At 38.0% G+C, this 18407-nt stretch overlaps 2 protein-coding genes across 4 annotated transcripts in view; both read left to right on the top strand.

The window, feature by feature from the left end:
* LOC136256627 (basement membrane-specific heparan sulfate proteoglycan core protein-like) overlaps positions 1-4708 on the top strand; it is a 123999-nt gene extending 119291 nt beyond the window's left edge. The window contains exons 8-11 of the mRNA XM_066049603.1: positions 520-837; positions 1476-1796; positions 2106-2244; positions 4285-4708. Coding sequence (XP_065905675.1) covers positions 520-837; positions 1476-1796; positions 2106-2244; positions 4285-4495 — 989 coding nt within the window. The 3' untranslated portion in view covers positions 4496-4708. The remainder of the gene's footprint in view (positions 1-519; positions 838-1475; positions 1797-2105; positions 2245-4284) is intronic.
* Positions 4709-11098: 6390 nt separating this feature from the next.
* LOC136255859 (N-acetylgalactosamine-6-sulfatase-like) lies at positions 11099-17921 on the top strand. Of its 3 annotated transcripts, XM_066048751.1 has the most exons (3): positions 11215-11337; positions 15460-15701; positions 16064-17921. In XM_066048751.1, the coding sequence occupies exon 3, from the start codon at positions 16072-16074 to the stop codon at positions 17803-17805; it is 1734 nt and encodes a 577-aa protein (XP_065904823.1). In that variant the 5' UTR covers positions 11215-11337; positions 15460-15701; positions 16064-16071; the 3' UTR covers positions 17806-17921. The 3 variants fall into 3 exon arrangements, with proteins under 3 accessions (XP_065904822.1, XP_065904823.1, XP_065904824.1); XM_066048750.1 differs by lacking the exon at positions 15460-15701 and having other exon boundaries at positions 11099-11337; XM_066048752.1 differs by lacking the exon at positions 15460-15701 and having other exon boundaries at positions 11220-11337; positions 16193-17921.
* The last annotated feature ends 486 nt before the right edge of the window (positions 17922-18407 follow it).

Below are 18407 nucleotides of genomic sequence, written 5' to 3'. Positions count from 1 at the left end.
TGTAACCCTAAAATGTACGCGCCACATATGAGTCATGCAAAAGTATGATGTATGTTGTTAGCTTCAACCCTTTGAGCTGTGCAAATATGCATACCAAATTTTACTGATGTTTTAATTGGTGCATCTGTAAAGATTTTTATTCTAATGCTACGTACGTTGATACATAAAGACTCTTTTGTAAAAGTGTTTCTTGTCATTAAAATATTTCCACAATAGTTTTTGTCTGCAGTATGTTGGGGGCACCATTTTGTTTCAGGGGTCCGCACTATACAGTACTACCATATTGTATGTGATTAAGTACTGCCGTACTGTACGTAATAAAGCTAAGTATGTTTTAGCTAAGTAGGAGCTAAGTATGTTTTGGTAGGTTTTTGTTGTTTAGATTCAATTTGGGAAGCTATAGCATCTGTAAATATTTGTCTATGTATTTTGCCTTAGAGAACCAAAGTACACATTGATCATGAACTGTTAATGATGTACATGGATTGTGTAACATTGCTTTGTTTCCCTTTCATTAAGCACTTCCATTCAGCATATTACTACCTGATCCTGTACAAGGAGCTATGGTGGGTAGTCGCCAAATGATTCAGTGTACAGTGAGTACAGATGGAGTGGACTTTGGTTCAATAATGATCAGTTGGATGGGACCTGGAGGAGACACTATTACAAGTGATAGTAGAGTGACCATCAACCCAACCACTTCTAGTGATAACACTTACACTAGCAGTATCCAGTTTACCTACCTGATGGAGGGAGATGAGGGAATATACACCTGTAATGTGATGTCATCAACTGGAGCTAGTGGATCAAAATCAGTTGAAATTGAGATTCTTACAAGTAAACCATTCTCTAAATTGAAACTGTTGAAGAGCGTGACCTGCAAAGAACAGGCTGTGTGAATTATAAGAAATGGCTGTGATCCTGTAGTACAAATTTAAACCATTGCAGCCATTTCTTAGCAAATTGCATAGTTGTTTACCCACTCTTTTAGCTGTGAACAGTTTTTGCATAAGCCTAGCCTACAACCATACAGCAATGCAACTTATCTGTGCTTGTTTAAATTACCATTTTCCTACAATCCTGATTTGAAATTTCCATTGAGCTAGTTGTAGTACAAGTGCCTCTTAAAATTCTTAAACATGCAATATAAGTACTGGTTCTTGTGTAATAAAAATTTTCTAGTATAGTGTTTGATCACAGTATCTGGTTTTGGGTTTTTGTAGTTGTGTTGACTTTCTCGGGTATTACAATATGAAGATTCTTATTAAATTAGTGGAGATTTTTGACATGTCTCTAGTAGGAGTCACAAAGCTGCATGAAAATGATTAGTCAATTGTAGTCATCTCTTGATTTTATAGTATATTCATTGGTATGCCATTCATGTGCACAGATTTTGGCCACTTGACACTCTCCCATACAAATCTACACTTAATGATTTTGATTTGGTTACTGACATCATGTCTATTACTTTATAGTACCCACTCCCAGTGTGACTGTCACTGCTCCCAACACTCAGGTAGTTGGTCAGTCACTAACATTGACATGTAGTGTGAGTGCTGTGAGAGGTATCACCAGTAGTGTGGATATTATATGGAGGAGTGGTAGTGGTATAGTACTGACTAGGACAAACAATATGTCACCAACTATGATGGACGCTTTAGCAGTTTACTCAGACTTGTATACCATCCCAGAGCTATGCCCATGTTCAGCTGACCAGAATGAAGTGCAGTGTGAGGTGGTGATCAACACTAGTCCACTAGTAATGGCTACTGGTGGTGTATCACTGAATATGATGAGTGAGTGTGACTACACGTTCACCTTATTGCATTTAGAGTACATGCATTTCATTTATACAGCTGAACTAGAGATTACAAAGTTTACATTTTGCTATATACCAAAAATATAAAACAGAAATCAACTCATGTTACCTTCTTTGTGCCAAGCATTTATTTATAGAATACAAATTCGACTGTTTTATAGCAGTTGTAGTAATTTCTATTATAGCCTTTGGTGACTGTAGACCCCATACTTTATTACTGGCATACGTAGTACATTTTTATCTACATTTGGTCACAGCTTTTTTTAGGACTGTTTGTTTATTATAGCAAGTACAACTTCAAGCTCTAATGAAAATGATAGTGGAATGGCAGCAGCTTTGGGTGCACTGTTGGCAATTGCAGTGATCGGATTTGTGATTTCCTTAGTGGTGAATGTTCTATTGTTTACTCAAAGAAAAAAAGCAAGGTTGTTTATCTACTAAATTGCTATATTGTTAAGGTTGTTTACAGAAGACAATCATGTTTGAAGATACCGTATTTACTTGATTTGTGCTGCAGGGGTTCAATTATTTTTTGACCAAAAATAAGCATACAACTTTGAATAGTGCTGCACTGCAGAATTATTTGAGGGTACGCTGCTAATGTTTTAAACCTACCCCTACTTGCTATTCTATAACATTATCCAATCACAACATGTTGCTACTTATTTCTTCTATTCAACACCTTTCTTTCACTCAAGTCCTTGTAGCACAGCCATGTTACGCCTCCTGTTACACATGCATAGTCAGGTTACTAACTAATATCTGGAATTTCGATTATGTGACAGCTGTTAATTTAACCAGGACTATACCTTCCTTTAATTGAGATGGAGATGAATACTATATGTACAAGTACACAGAAAAGTTTGGAATTTTCAACTAGAGTAGGGACCATAACACATCGATAAAAAGTACTGAAACAAGCTGGAGTAGTGCATGATATTAAATCACAGTAAAACAATAAGAAGTGTTATATCCCTACTGTGCATTTCCATTATGGTATCTTGAGCACAGTAGGGATATAACATTTCTTATTGTTTAACTATGATTTGATATCGTGCACTACTCCAGCTTGTTTCAGTACTTTTTATCGATGTGTTATGGTCCCTACTGTAGTTGAAAATTCCAAATTTTTCTGTATACTTGTTTGTTAACTTTTTTTGTAAATAAATTATTATGACTGGTGAAGCCACACTTACCACATCTGAAATGGCACCGCGCGCCCCAATTATTATCTGAAAAGTGAAGTATCCAATATGCTTCGTTGTCAGCTATGTTCAACCCGTTACGCAGCGGACGATTTCCGTTATGAAGTTCTTCATTCAACCCATTTCTTCATTCAACCCATTTCGAATGAAGAACTGTTCGAAAAGCATGTGCACCTCTGCAATCCACGCATACAGAAATGGTGCCGCACGCCCCAGTTATATTAATTATCGTCTGAAAAGTGAAGTATCCATTACGTTTCGTTGTCAGCTATGTTCAACCCATTACACAGCAGTGCGAATCAAGAACTGTTTGAATGGCACCTCTGCTATCAAAATAGCCACTATGACAAATACGGACGATTTCCGTTATGAAGGGAAGCCATCACGTGCTACCGCCAAATTGACACTTTTTGCTGTCAGCAAAGATGAATGGGACACAAAGGAGGACACTGGTAAGTCCATGAAGGATGCATTGTATGTACTGTGGTATGCCAAAAGGCACCTGTCGGGCCGAAGCAATGTCGAACAGTGAAAAAATCAAGCCCGTAGCCTTAGCCGTTACTGAGTTACACTTGTCTGAAGGCATCAGTCAGTTACTCAGTCAGTTACTCAGTCAGTCAGTCAGTAGAAAATTCTGTTAAATAAATTATTTTTAAAATTCCGTAGCAACTTGTTGAAAGTGTTTTGGGTCGATCTGAAAGCTTGTTTAGGTTTAGTTTTACCTAACCAATACTGCCTCATCGTCGTCTGGAAAAATTGTGGCTATTTTTTGGGTGATGTTATTTCGTTGGCTATGCCTACTCCTTTGTGGTCCCTACTATCGTAGTGTATGGTGTAAGCACTAGTAATAAGTACTTATAGAAGTATAGTGTAAGTGCAGTACTATTCGAGGGTGTGGTATATATAATTAAATTATTTTGAAAAGCAAGGATGAAACCCTTCGAATAGTACTGCACTGCAGTACTATTCAAGGGGTGCAGCCAAACCAAGTAAATACAGTATATGTCATAAAATTATTGCTGTGTTACTACCAATTCTGTATCTGCAGAGAATAATTTTTTGAATGTTTATGCCAGTATTTAGCAGTTACAAGTTTTTGAATATGTAGGAGAGTTGTTTGTGATCACAGCATTATGCAATGTGTAGCTATGTTTACAATGTTTGTTGACTTGTGTCAGCCATTAGTTTGCTGACTATTGATACTTAGGTATTCTAGTACAAACTTATATTAAGGTGATGTACATTTATGCATATATACAGGCTGGAACTACAAGATTTAAGGCAAAGTAACTCTGAGAATACCACTTCACCTACCTCTGTAAAGCTTAGTGAACTTAATGAATCAAAAGGAGATGCAGCCTATGATGTTATTGATACCAATAGTGGAACACGAGATGTCAAAATGACTCCTAATCCTGCTTATGGTACTCCTTCATCTATCAAGATGGATGAAAACCCAGCCTATGTATAAAGATTAATATAGATGTTGGCTGTATTTATGTGCAAAGTTGTGGCTGTTTGATGTAGTTAGGCACATACCTTTTACTTGTACTCCTAATTATTTCTTTAATTTGTGATCTCACTGCTACCATGTGCATACAAATTTCAAGGTATATAAGTTTTGCAGACTGATGAATGTCATGGTTCATTATTCATTTTTCACTCAAATTATCTATTATTTATATTTAGCATGTGGCTCATCTTGATAATCTTTTAATTTTAAATCCGCAGACAGCTAAACAATCACAAAATCCACAATAATTACGTCCCTCAAAATTTTTTTAAGTGTGCAGTATATGTTTTCATACATACGCACACTCAAGTGTACACACAGATGTATACACATGCATGTTATACACACCAGCATATCCCATATATGTTGATTTTTATTGAGATGTTAATATAATATAGAGTCTTCAGTTTTTAGGCTGCTTATTGTTAATTTTATGCTTCAGATTAGGAAGTTAGTTTACAGGTGGGTGGCTCATTCATTACACTCATATGTGCACCTGACTGTTCACTGAATGCTCTATTAGAGTATTTTGATCTTTTATTAATCACCATCCTAAGTGAAAGGGTAATTAGAGTAAAGGGAAATACTCTTCCCCTGACATTGGAGTATAGCCTTCCTGATGTAAGCAAGTTAGTTTATAACTTCTATAATCATTGTACATTGAGATGATGGAATAATGGTGAAAACTTACATTGTGTCATATGTAATAATGACCAAATTTAGGCAATGAAAGACAGCAATCTGGGCAGGGGACCTGGAGCGTAAAAGTAATGATAAGTGGCCTTATGAAGCTAGTAGATCATTTGTGTTGTGCTCAATAGAACTGCCTGTAGCCTATAACACAGCAATATTTGATGAAATATTGTAATAATTGTATTAGAGAATGCACTAAAATTAATGTAAAATTTTAAGAGAGAAATGCAAGATTTACCAATATCCCCCGTTACCTTTACCTATGCTGAGCTACAAAAAAAGGGTGCTGTCCCCAAGACGAAAAGAATTGTGAAATCAAAGGTATATAGCAGCCAAGAAATAGTTACAACGATGTTAATGTCTGCATTCACATCATTGCTGTTATTTCTTTGCTTTGCAGCTATTTCTTGGCTGCCACCTTTGGTTTCATTTCACCCTGGCTTTTTACCCTTTTTTCACAACTTGCCTGGTGTGGCATAGATTACACTTCGTTTTGAAATTCCAAGTCTTTATTTGCCGTTTTTTCTTTACTACAGGATTGTTATTTACAATCCTGTATCTACTTAACTTTGCAACTGTACAATATTATCATGTAACTAAACGTTCTTATACTGTAGGTGAATTGTTGTGTAACTGAATGCTCTACACTACAGGGTGACTTGTTATGTAGTTGAATGCTCTACAGTGTTACTTGTTACATAGCTGAAACTTCTACAGGGAGACTTAGCTCAATGTGTTGCATATCTGAACATTCTATAGGGTTACTGGTGTACAGTAGCTGAATGCACTACAGGATGACTGTCTACATAGCTGTACATGTAGCTGAAATCTCACTAGAGGGTGACTTGTGACTTGTTTGTAGCTGAACACTCTACTTGGTGAGTAGCTTGTAATGTAGTCTACAGGGTGACTTGTCTGTAGCTACACTCTCTACAGGGTGGCTTGTCTGTAGCTGAACTCTCTACAGAGTGGCTTGTTGTGTAGTAGAACTCTCTCTACAAAGTGATTTGTAACTCTCCTTGTTTGTAGCTGAACTCTTTTACAGGATGACTTATTGTGTAGCTGAACTCTCTACTGGGTGACTTGTAGTGTAGCTGTAGTCTCTATAGGCTACTTATAATAAAGCTGAGCTCTATGGGTGCTACGAACTCAGTACAGGGTAACTTGTTACTTGGCTGAATGCTCTACAGTCTAATAGTTCTATGCTAAACACTCTACATTCTATTCTAGCAAATGGCTGTTTTTTTTTTTCCCATATATAGTGCAACTGCAACAAAGTCTTTCATCAGGTACTTGATCATGCAAAACCAAGTTGATGGATGTGATTAATGATTTTACTATATACAAATTGTATATTTTTTAAAATGATACTCATAGTAAATATGCTGGTTATCACACAAAATTTTATGTCTATCAAAATGTGTAAATATAAAGGAGTAAATCTGTTTGAAGGTTGTGCAGCAAAGGTCTTACCTGGGTCACTTCTAGATCCTTTCTTGTGAATTGACACAATATTTGCTGTCTTCCAGTCATTAGAAATCCTTGTTGAGTAGATGCTTAATAGAGCAGTCAGTTGAAACTGCAAATTGAAATAGGGCATGTACATTGCTCCTTAGATTGATACTCTCTAATAAAACAGTCACTTTGTAGTTAAATACTCTAATAGAACATTCACTAATTAAAATATTCCAAGATAATTGTAAGAAATGTTGCTAACCTAGGAGCATAATGGGAACACTGAAGAGCATAACAGGTGAAAATTTCGAAAAACTCCTGAAAGCATTTTGGGCAAAATTTTGAGTATATTTGACTCAGGGAATGTCTGATGTAAGGTCTCCATGGATGGTAGGAAAAGAATCCAAGTCTTCTCTTGTAAATATTTATGAAAATGTCTGCACTTGTCAATATAAACATAATGTGTTATTGTCAGGTTTATGCATTTACTGAGAACAAAACCTTTTGTGAGTCTATTATCTGAGTCTCATATTGAGAAAAGGTAGTCGTCGTGAGAGATCTTTGAGAATACTTTCTGATAGCATCCCCAGAGTTGAACGAGAAATGTAATTCCTAACATTCATACAACAAATGACTGGCTAAATAAACATTTGTACCATACCAATAACTATAATGAAAATTTGTGGGGAAGAGCAGAAATCAAGGTTTTCAGTAATTGCTGTCCTTTCTTTGGTCCATTTTCTGTTTCACCTTTAGCTTATTAGGTTAAGTAATCTATTCATACTTCAGTAGCTATATTAGGTAATCCAAAGGTTGCAGTACAAGTTGCTGTCAGACCTTCAGTGCCACTGTAAAGCACTAATAATAATAATTATTATTTTGATTTTGCTGGCATAGGTCAAATATGCAGCCAACATAGAGTCTAGACTATAGTGTGTTATTGTAAATGGGGAAATTTCATGGTAAATATTAGTTATGGTAAAACTTTCCCGTTTACAGTACATCACCCATGCTGGCTTACACATGCATGGTATCAATCAATTTTGTAATCAGTCATGCATACAAAGATGTTAAATATAGTCACTCAGGAGATGATTTAATTATGCGCTATAACATCTTAAAGCAGGACACTTACTGTTTGAATATAATCTAGAATCAGGGACATAGGGAAGGCTTGTAGGGCCAAATGGGGTTACCAAGGATTTTAGGAACCCCTATTGAAATTTTAATTTGTGTATAACATTATTTATTTGGTAGCACAACTAGTGAGTAACACAGCTAACATAACAATAATTATTATTTATTTATAGCCAATTATAGCAACATTAATCTCTCAGGGAATCGAAGGATCCATAGCAAGCCCTCTTGAAATTTAAAAGATCAGGATTTGGCACAAAGTTTACCCAAATTATCATTTTTTTAAAATCTCTTGGCCACCACCATTTAACTACTTTTCACCCCTGTGGGGGTGGAGCCATCTTTCTTGGCTGCATGTTTTGGTATATCACATCCCTTTGTAATTACTTTTTTTACTTTCCCTTTTTCTAGGAAGAACAAAAAAAGCCTATGTAGTTGAACTCTCTATAAAGTATCAATAGAACATTACATATAGCTGCAGGGTGATTTGTTTTAAAGTCACTACTGGGTGACTCGTAACATAACTGATCTCAACACAGCCAACTGTTTGTAGCTAATAAACTCTCTACATTCAGGCCAGGGTGACTTGTTACAGTTGAGTGGATAAATATAGACTATATAAAAAGTCAGTATAATGCATGGGTGTATAGCTACAGCTAGACAAGAAATATTGCCTTCAACACTGGAGCCATGAAGAAAGTGCTTATAATAATTATTTATTCTAATAGTTAAGTGACTTTAGCGGAATGGAGTTGTTAATTTTGGCAATGTTTTTCTGGTTAAGAATGCATTGGAAAGCAGTGAAGAATCTAGAAGTTTAAAACAAAAGGAACTAGCAAGGAAGAAGCGTGTTTCGCACTACCTGAGACAAAGGCGAGCGAGACAAATCAGGTACAGGACACGCCATGACTGAGTTCCTAGTGGGATAATACTTAGATAGACGTTTAGTTTATAGCTGAGTAAAGTGGATTGTTTCAAAGCGGTTTGAGGTGGTTCAAATCACATCAGAAGGTGAGTTGAAAATAACCAGTTTATAATAAAGCACTTTAAGTGTGAACGAATTAAACTGGTTTGTAACCAGTTTGAAAGCGGTTTATAGCAACAGTGCGAACACCCCTAAATATTCTGACCTACAAAGTATGTCAGTTATGGACAAAAGATCTAATAGACTAATTAAGAACAGTCATGCAGGGTTGATTGTCCACTTTTTAGAGTGAAGATCTTTTGAGATGTTTGGGGGCACTTCATTACACCAGCTCAGGGTATATATGCAATATTTTCAGCAGCTGTAGAATCATGCCATTCATGTAATTTTCAATCTCCATAAATTTGACAGAGTACTATATGCCTACCTTCAATGGATGAAATTCTACCGTCTTTTAAAATTCTGCTACATCTATGCTATGTACAGTCAAGGTGTTCCACTTTTACCTCCTATAGCTATATATAATATTATAATTATTTTTGAAATCACACTATATATGTCACTACCTATGGCATCAGAACTCTTGCATATTTTGCAAATTCCACTCATTGTCACCTGTCTTTTACTCAACAATTTTCAGATATAGCTAACTAGCTAAATCAAATCCATTCAAATGTGGAATTCTCTGCCATCAGAGCTAAGCACATCACAGTACATTGGTGCTATAACATCCCTATTCAATCCATACTAAGTTTGTCTTTTTGCTACTCCAACAAGGCAGAAGAATGCATGGCTTTGCCAAAACGATTGTTGAGAGGTTAAAATAATAATCAAATCATTCAGATGCTGACATCAATTGCAAGGCTGTGACCATCTCATCCAAAAGACCTCTGTATAGCCAATAACAGCAAGGTCATATTATATAATTAATGTAATTTAAGTATGTAGCAAATGGATCCAGACCAGGCAAAGTTGATCAGGTGAGGGCAGGTGGCAATTGCCGGTTCACTTTCATTGTGGAGATTGGATTATTCTATACTTCAGAAATCATTGCTATAAGTTATAATTACATTTCAGTTATTGCTCATACTTAAAACAATTAATGTATGCTGTATAGCGTAGCTATATTCCATATACCCACACCTCCAGGTACAGTTTTATCATGTGTATATAACATTAAGTTGTATATAGATCTACATCACTGCATACTACTTGACCGTATGTGATGCCTGGCATGCTTGGTATATGTTTCTCTCTCTCTATATATATACACTTAAACCCCAGTGCGTGGGAGTATCAAAGCGCCGCGCTGGCCATGGGTTATTACCACCATACAGCTAGACAGAGTGGCGCTGCTACTGTACGATATATTAGTTATCACCCAGTGATAACTAACTTATCACCCTGTTGCGGAGCCACTCAGTCTCTTTCGTGACATCATAATAACCGCGAATGGCATTGTTTACCAATGGAACAAAGAGCCAAATAAGGAAATATTGATACAAAACACACCAATACAGCACTTAAAACTACCTAAATCTTACAAGAAAACTGTTAATCCTTTACACAATAACACTACAAGTAATACCAATACCGTGATAGCTAGTTTAACAAATGTCAAGAATAGTCCGTGACGGTTTTCGCTCCAGCAATCACTCCCAACGGTCAGTTTGGTGAAGAACTAACTTCCTCTAGCTTCATCGTTCTATCTTGGACTATGGTAGCCACTTGTTGGTCTTTATTTTTCTCTTGCACACACGCGACACCACCATACCAATTTCTGACGAAGGCGAATCGTACCTGGAACCGCTGCTTCATAACACCGCCCTTCGCTACAGTTTGTAGGCAGTATGTAAGGTCTCTCTTGTAGCTACGAAGTAGAATCTCCACACAATTCGGACGAAATCTTGAGCACAGTGACAGGAACGCAAACCGGAACTTAATTTATTATCCGTAAACTTCTGCGTACTCCCGCGCACTGGGATATAAAACAGTTATATCCCGTATACTCGGATGATATCATTGTTATTACACTCGTCCTCGGCTCCGCCTCGGACTCGTGTACTAACAATGATATCAAGAGTTAATAATAGTGGAGGGTTCCACTATTATTAACTCTTGATGATATCAAATAACATAAACCGCATCTGGCCCAGACTGTCTGTGGAGCCGATATCTGGCAGGTGCAGTGAGGTGGCATGGAGAAAGTAACACGCATAGACTATATACATTGGCTCAGTAAGATATATTATTCCTAAATAATATCTATGGTAAGGTGGCAAGGGCTAGCTTGGGAAAAATTGAAAAATCAACAAAACATGATCAAAAGTGTAGCGGCGCCCGCACTTTTCAATGGGCCAGATGCCACACCTTTTGCTGAGCATCCAAGTTCCACATATAAAAACAGCAAGGGAATGGTCACTTGGTGCGATTCCGGTCCAGCTGCAGCTGCAAGTGAAGAGAGCATAATAATTTTCATGGCGGCGCTTATGATAAGCACCCATTCCAACTAGAGGCCACCAGAACCGCGGAGAACTGACAAGCTGACAAGTCTCCTGGTTAGTGGCGCCAGACTACGACAGTTTCGGTGGTAAGTAACTGTTATGTGATAAGTAAATGTTTAACAAGTCTCGTGTAGCGAGACCACTTCTTTTGCATATGGGCGGGGACCCAAGAAACTTAAAGTGTGAAAGTCAAGTTCCTCGTTGATCAAATTAATACCTCAATTGGTGATTTTAAAAATGTTGATCACACAAGCGGATGTCACGTAGGCACACGCTGATTGACCTCGGGGGTTTTTTTGTTCTGTTTTACCCCGGGCTAGATGAACTGCCCTTGCCACCACCACCAGTTGGCATGTACTGGACAACTAAGAGACAAAAAGGTTGGATTTAGTAGTCCCTGTGCCCATCAAAGCGGACCATCTCTGGAGAGATGTCAGCTGATCAAAGTAAGATGGACCTGCTGCCATGGATGCACTCTGTTGTCCTTGGTCATAGTCTTGACTAGTCTTGCATATAGCCAGACTACTACCTTTTCTTTGCATGTGCCACACACACATGTAGTGGTCTGGTTATGTGAGGCTAAGTCTTGAACAGGCAAAATTTTAGACCTGTGACTCAAAGCATTTATCAGTGCAGTGATTTGAGCATTTTTTTATCAAAGTATAGTGACTGCTGTTTTATTTCCGAAATCCAATACACACCTGCACTTGTACTATAGTGTAATACCTTCTTGGTGTGTGCTGCTATAATCATGATGAAATGTCTTCTGAAATATCTTGGAAGATCATATTCAGCTTGTGAGTTATACATAATTTCTTAAACTTATGCACAGTTTTGATTGTGGGTTTTGCACTCTGTTGCACTATTTCATGGCTTTGAACTTTGACGTTTTGAGTTTGACCACAGTCGCACATCAACCTGCCATTGTGACACCCCTTGCTAGCTAAACATCAAGGCTTTTTTTGTCAGGTGTTACCATATATGTAGTAGTGTGTGTATTCACCCTATAAATCTTACTGATGTAATTGTGTGTTCAGTGTTTGACAATTTTGACAGTAGGAAACTTTGATGAATCCACACTTTGTTGACAAATCAATCAAATGTTGACAAAAATCCAGATATCTTGTATTCAAACCAGGCCTGATCCAAACACTCACTTTTGAAGGCTAATTCAAATGAGAAGTTGATGAATTGACCACTTCATCAAATTTGTTAAAATCCACTTCCATCAAAATCTCTCGTCATATGGTTTTACATAAGCATTCGACTCTATTTTTAGTTTAGCCTGACCAATGGAATTCTGGTATTAAGGAGTATAAAGGTGAACTCGTTGCAGTGTGTTTGTATAGGCTATACTAGGCATTGGATACTCTTCCGTACTTGTGAAAAGTGCACATTATCCTCACCTTATGAACTTGAAATTTGTATTACATGACAGGCCTGACAGTATAGTTTGGTTTGGAAGCTTGGAGAACTCATAAAGCTTCCATCACCCATCCACTTACCACTACTGTATGTTCTACCATAGTAGACACATAGTGGATTGGAAATGCAACAGTTATAGGTTAACATGGTCATGTGATGAGAATTTGCGGGATACAGATGTGTTTTTAATAGGCATTTTTTGGTGAATTTGCCTAAGGTTTTCTCAAAAATGAATATCCTTTTTGCTTGATTGATGTTACATTTGCACTCTTGAAGACATGAACATATTGTTAGTATAGCATGTAACCCTTGACTCATTTTGTAAAGCCAGGAAAACCGCTATAAAAGCTTTGTCGTGTAGTCATTGTTTTAAACCAGGCGCGTGCCCACTTTACTGAATTTGTTTTCATAAAAACTCTGTGTGTGTGCCTGCCTGCCTGCCTCCCTAGCTGCCTGCCTGCTTGCCTGCCTGCCTGCCTGCCTGCCGGGTAGTTGGAAAAGGCGGATACGGTCGGACACGGACGCGGACACGGACACAGACATTTTCAAAAAGGACTTTTACATTATATAACAGTTATTTTTCATACCTAACGCCGTTTTTACAGTAGTCTTCGCCTCCAGACCCAGGCGTCGATCTTTTCATAGCGCTTATCCATTTATAAGCGCACGTGCGAAGGATAGACTAGCACTCTAAAGACCATTATAGTGTTGTATACGTGCTCTAGAAATCTAATTCAGAGTCACAGAGATTAATCTAGCATGTCCCAACTTAATCTCGTAGGCCAGGTCCTTGAAATCCTCAACACTTGGTATAAGCGCCTGCGCCTTATACTAAAAGGCGTAAGATTGTGGATTTGGCCTGCTAAGCTAAGTTGCATGGGGCATACAAGCTAATCTCTACAACTATATAACTCTGTATTAGACTTTAGAACATGTGTACAACACCATTATGATCTTTGGCATGCTGTGGAGTGCTGGTATAGTCCTTCGCACGTGCACTTATGAATGGATAAGCGCTATGAAAAGATCGACGCCTGGGTCTGGCGGTGAAGACTACTGTAAAAACAGCGTTAGGTATGAAAAATAACTGTTATATAAATGTAAAAGTCCTTTTTGAAAATGTCTGTGTCCGTGTCCGCGTCCGTGTCCGACCGTATCCTCCTTTTCCAACTACCCCTGCCTGCCTGTCTGCCTGCCTGCCTGCCTGCCTGCCTGCCTGCCTGCCTGCCTGCCTGCCTGCCTGCCTGCCTGCCTGCCTGCCTGCCTGCCTGCCTGCCTGCCTGCCTGCCTGCCTGCCTGCCTGCCTGCCTGCCTGCCTGCCTGCCTGCCTGCCTGCCTGCCTGCCTGCCTGCCTGCCTGCCTGCCTGCCTGCCTGCCTGCCTGCCTGCCTGCCTGCCTGCCTGCCTGCCTGCCTGCCTGCCTGCCTGCCTGCCTGCCTGCCTGCCTACCTACCTACCTACCTACCACACATATAAACTTTGCTCTGAGGTGGTTTCTTCTGGGCGGGGATATGGTGAGTCTTCTTATACTTCTTGAACAGTCTTCCCTTTCAGTTTTATAGATGTTTAACAACTTTTAAACAACACTGAAGGCCTCTTAGGCTACCAGAGGTATCATATCCTTCTGGTTGAAAGGGGGCATTACCCGTACTTATGCGAACTAAAATAAAGGGCAGCCTCAAGGCTTTCTCTATACAATTCGCATGAGAAAACAATATAGACACATTATAAAACAGTTGAGAAGATACTTCTGTGTGTAATTTGTGGTTTAAAGTTGCGGTTTAAAGTGGTTTGTTATAGTTACGCTTCCTAAGCAGTGCATAGCAACGTAATTACCGAATTACAAAATAATTCATGAATTATGAAATACGCTAAATTACAGTATTTGCAATTTCTAATTATCTAGCTGAATTAATAATAAGTATAGCATGAATATAAACTAAATTATATACATGGCTGATTAATTGGGATGTAGTATTAATTGCATGGACGTCTGGTATTTAGAAGTAGCACAACATCAACTTGTTCTTATACTTAAACTATTTGCTGTACCAAGCTAAAAAATGTTCCTGTGCACTCATTATGATGTGGCAAAACTGTTTAGCACATCTAGAGTTTGTATGTAATATATGTTGTAGTTCCAAACCAGTTATGTAGTTTAATTTCTTGAGATGTGTTTGTTGTTTTACACTTAGAAGCTGTATGTATCTTTTAAAGCATGTAATACTAGTTAGCTAGTATTCAGTATATGTGACCAGATTTGCAAAAAGGGGTCTTCCACACACATCCAATTTATGAACTTTGACATTTCATAATTTCAGATTAGAAAAAAGTATAGCCTTGAACTTTGGAAGGTAGTGAGCACCACTATGGGTTAATAGATGGGGAAAAATTCAGCTTTGTAGCGTTTTTGAACACAAAGTTATGATCTTTCAAGATCATAGAATTGGATATGTGTGGAAGGCCCCTTTTCGCAAATCCGGTCACATACTGTCATTTTTAAATGTTTAGCAATATAGTCAAAATAATGAAGAATTAATACTGGTTAAAGTACTGTGCCAAGCACAATGCGAAAATATAGCGTTAAGTATTACCAAGAGACCACACTTATTTGGTATATTTTTTTATAGTGCATAAGTACACGTAGTGCTTTTACTGATTTACCGTATGAATCCAGAGAGAGAATGTTTCAAATATTGCACAGCCTGGAATACTGTATATAGGTTGTTAGGGAGCCATTCGTGGCTAACAGTTGGTAGCAATACTAATTTTATGCAATTTTAGAACTCACGTATTGGTTGGAACTGGAGAATAATAACTGAGTAATGAACAGTTTATACAGCTAATCAACTGTTACTTGTGAGTGTTACCAACAATGCAGAAGGCATGACTATTGAACTATCTGCTGGAAATTTCAATTTATAAGCCTGATGATTGTACTACAGTTGCAAACATATGTGTAGCCAGTTTCTATGGTAACACCAACGGTTCTACTATCAGTCATTCCAGTGTCACATTCACACAAGGTGCACTTTATTACCGTGTTTACTTGGTTAAATGCCACATGTTCAATGGTAGCTGCACTTGAGCAGTGCCACAATTGATTTTAAAATTATGGGCATAAACGAGTATCAAGTAGTGGTCAGTCAGTAGTTTGAATATTTGCCACATTGATTTCTTGATAAATTCCACAGCATTTAGCCAAGTAAATGCGGTACTAGCTACAGACACTAGGGACTTATTGTAGTACTTTATATGAAAGTTTACACATTCTACAAGTATAAATTTTGAGTTCAATTAGGGATCATAGGGTGCACATATACTAGTGGTGTAAGCAACCTTTCTTATTTCATTACTTTTTATTTAGTTTTTTATTCAATATGTTTAGGTAAGATAATGTGCAAAACAAAACAACCTGTCTACTACATTCCATTGATTGTGTTGGTTGTGCTGTTGTTATCGGGTGCATACTGGTCATCATTGTCACATGGAGAACTTTCACTACCTTTTCCTTTAGTTCCAGATCAAACTAATACAATTACATGTAATCAAATTGATTCGGGTACATGTGGTCAGGTTGATGAAGGCCATATAGATTTGGATCAAATCAAGCAGAACAAAGGTAATGTTAATTCAGTCCATCAGGATCAAGTAAATTCGATCAATCAGAATCATTATGTAAGAGAAGAAGAAAAGAGATTAAGAGAAGACACTGCAAATGTTACACACATGATGCCTAATATCATTTTTGCAATGGCAGATGATGTAGGATGGGGTGATGTGCAATATAACAATGGAAGTCCTATGACTCCTAACTTGAACAACATGGCAAAATCTCCTAACTCTATACTCTTACAGCGACACTACAGTGGTGCTCCTGTGTGTTCTCCTACCAGAGGAACTGTGTTAACAGGAAGAAACCATAATCGGTACTGTTTGTGGAGTGCAAATGCAGGATTATATCAGCATGACTTTGTCAAGCCTGAAACAATGCCTTTACCATTATCAGAAATTTCAGTAGCTGATGTAATGCGTAGAGCTGGGTATGCTACTGCTTTATTTGGAAAATGGCATATGGGTGATTTTAAAAAAGTGAATAGTGGAAGTAAATTGTGGCCAGTGTCTCACCCTGGACAACATGGTTTTGATCAGTGGCAGGCTACTGAAAGATCAGGACCAACTTGCACTTTTAACTGTGGCTGTTTTGAGAATGCTGAGTGCCGAATGGGTCACCAAACACGTCCTTTCCCATGCTTAAACTATTATACCAATGGTTCAACTGGCATTGAGCCCTGGCCTGATCCCACTTCTGGTGACGACTCACAGTTTATTTGGTCGCTAGGAAAAAAGTTCATCAAAGAACAAGTCAATCTTAAAAAACCATTTTTCCTTTACCTTCCTTTTCATGCTGTACATCAACCATTTGTTGCAACAGAACACTATGAAAGTATTTATTTAAATCAGAAATATAATTTAGAGCAAGTAGACTATTATGGTACCATCTCTGCTATGGATGATGTTGTAGGAAATATACGTCAGCTCTTAAAAGATTTAGGGATCAGAGATAACACAGTCCTGTGGTTCACCAGTGACAATGGACCAGAGATCAACACCCCAGGGGTAACTAACGGTCTACGTGGACGCAAATTACAATTATATGAAGGAGGTATCCGTGTTCCAGGGATAATAGAATGGCCAAACTTTATCGAGCGAAATAGAGTATCTTGGTTTCCAGTTGTAACTAATGACTTTTTACCAACTGTGTATGATATACTTGGTGTGAAGCCTAGTGATGATCAGCCACTAGATGGGATCTCTATCCTTCCATTGTTACAAGGGAAGGTGTCACACAGAAACCACTCCATATTTTGGGCTTTTAATGTCAATGGTGATTTTAGTGGACAATATGACATTGCTGTTAGTGGAGACCAGTACAAGCTGATTGCTGGCTATGAGAATGGAAAAGTACATCATCATCAGTTGTATGACTTGCTACATGATATTGGAGAAACTAAGGATTTAAAAGATCAATACCCTGCCCTCTGTGAAAAGCTGCTGGGTGAAGTTGAAGAGTGGAGACTTTCTGTGATGAACAGTGTTGCAAGAGTTGGCTGCCTTGATAATATTTAGCTATATGATAATTTCTAAACAGATCACACAAATGAGTCTGTATACTACATAAGCATATGATTTTTCTTGTACATTAAGTAAGTGTGCAATTTATTCATGATTACATAAAGTTTTTATCAAGGGTGGATTTAGGGGGGGGGGGGGTGCTTGGGGTGCTGAAGCACCCCCCCCTCCAAAATTTTACCATGTACAAGCTAGGAAGCTTCTAGAAGTTGCAGTATAGATGCAATTGCATCTTATACGTATGCATGGGAAGATGAAAAGAGAAGGGAGAATGGCTAATCTTTACTTAGAATTACTAAGAGGGGTTCAAATTATACTTTCGGTGTGAGAAGACTTAAGGGTGCTCTGTACAGTCCGCTTATATGGCTTCCCACGAAAATTAATTTGTTCTATAACTTACAAATGGTTGAGCAAATGTTCTGTACTTTTTTACTGGATATAAGCTAACACTAGTACACAGATTAGTCCAAACCCAACTGCTAAATTTACTTTAGAACATGAGTTGCAGTTTTTCCCTTTATACTAGAACTAGTCCTACAGTTTACGCACAAGAGCCTTGATACTTTTATGATACACTATGCTAAACAGCACAAACCATT

The sequence above is a fragment of the Dysidea avara genome, chromosome 5 (genome assembly GCF_963678975.1).
Source record: "Dysidea avara chromosome 5, odDysAvar1.4, whole genome shotgun sequence".
Taxonomy (NCBI): Eukaryota; Metazoa; Porifera; class Demospongiae; order Dictyoceratida; family Dysideidae; genus Dysidea; species Dysidea avara.
Note: the sequence above shows the minus strand (reverse complement) of the source record. Positions and strands in the feature narration are given on the sequence as shown.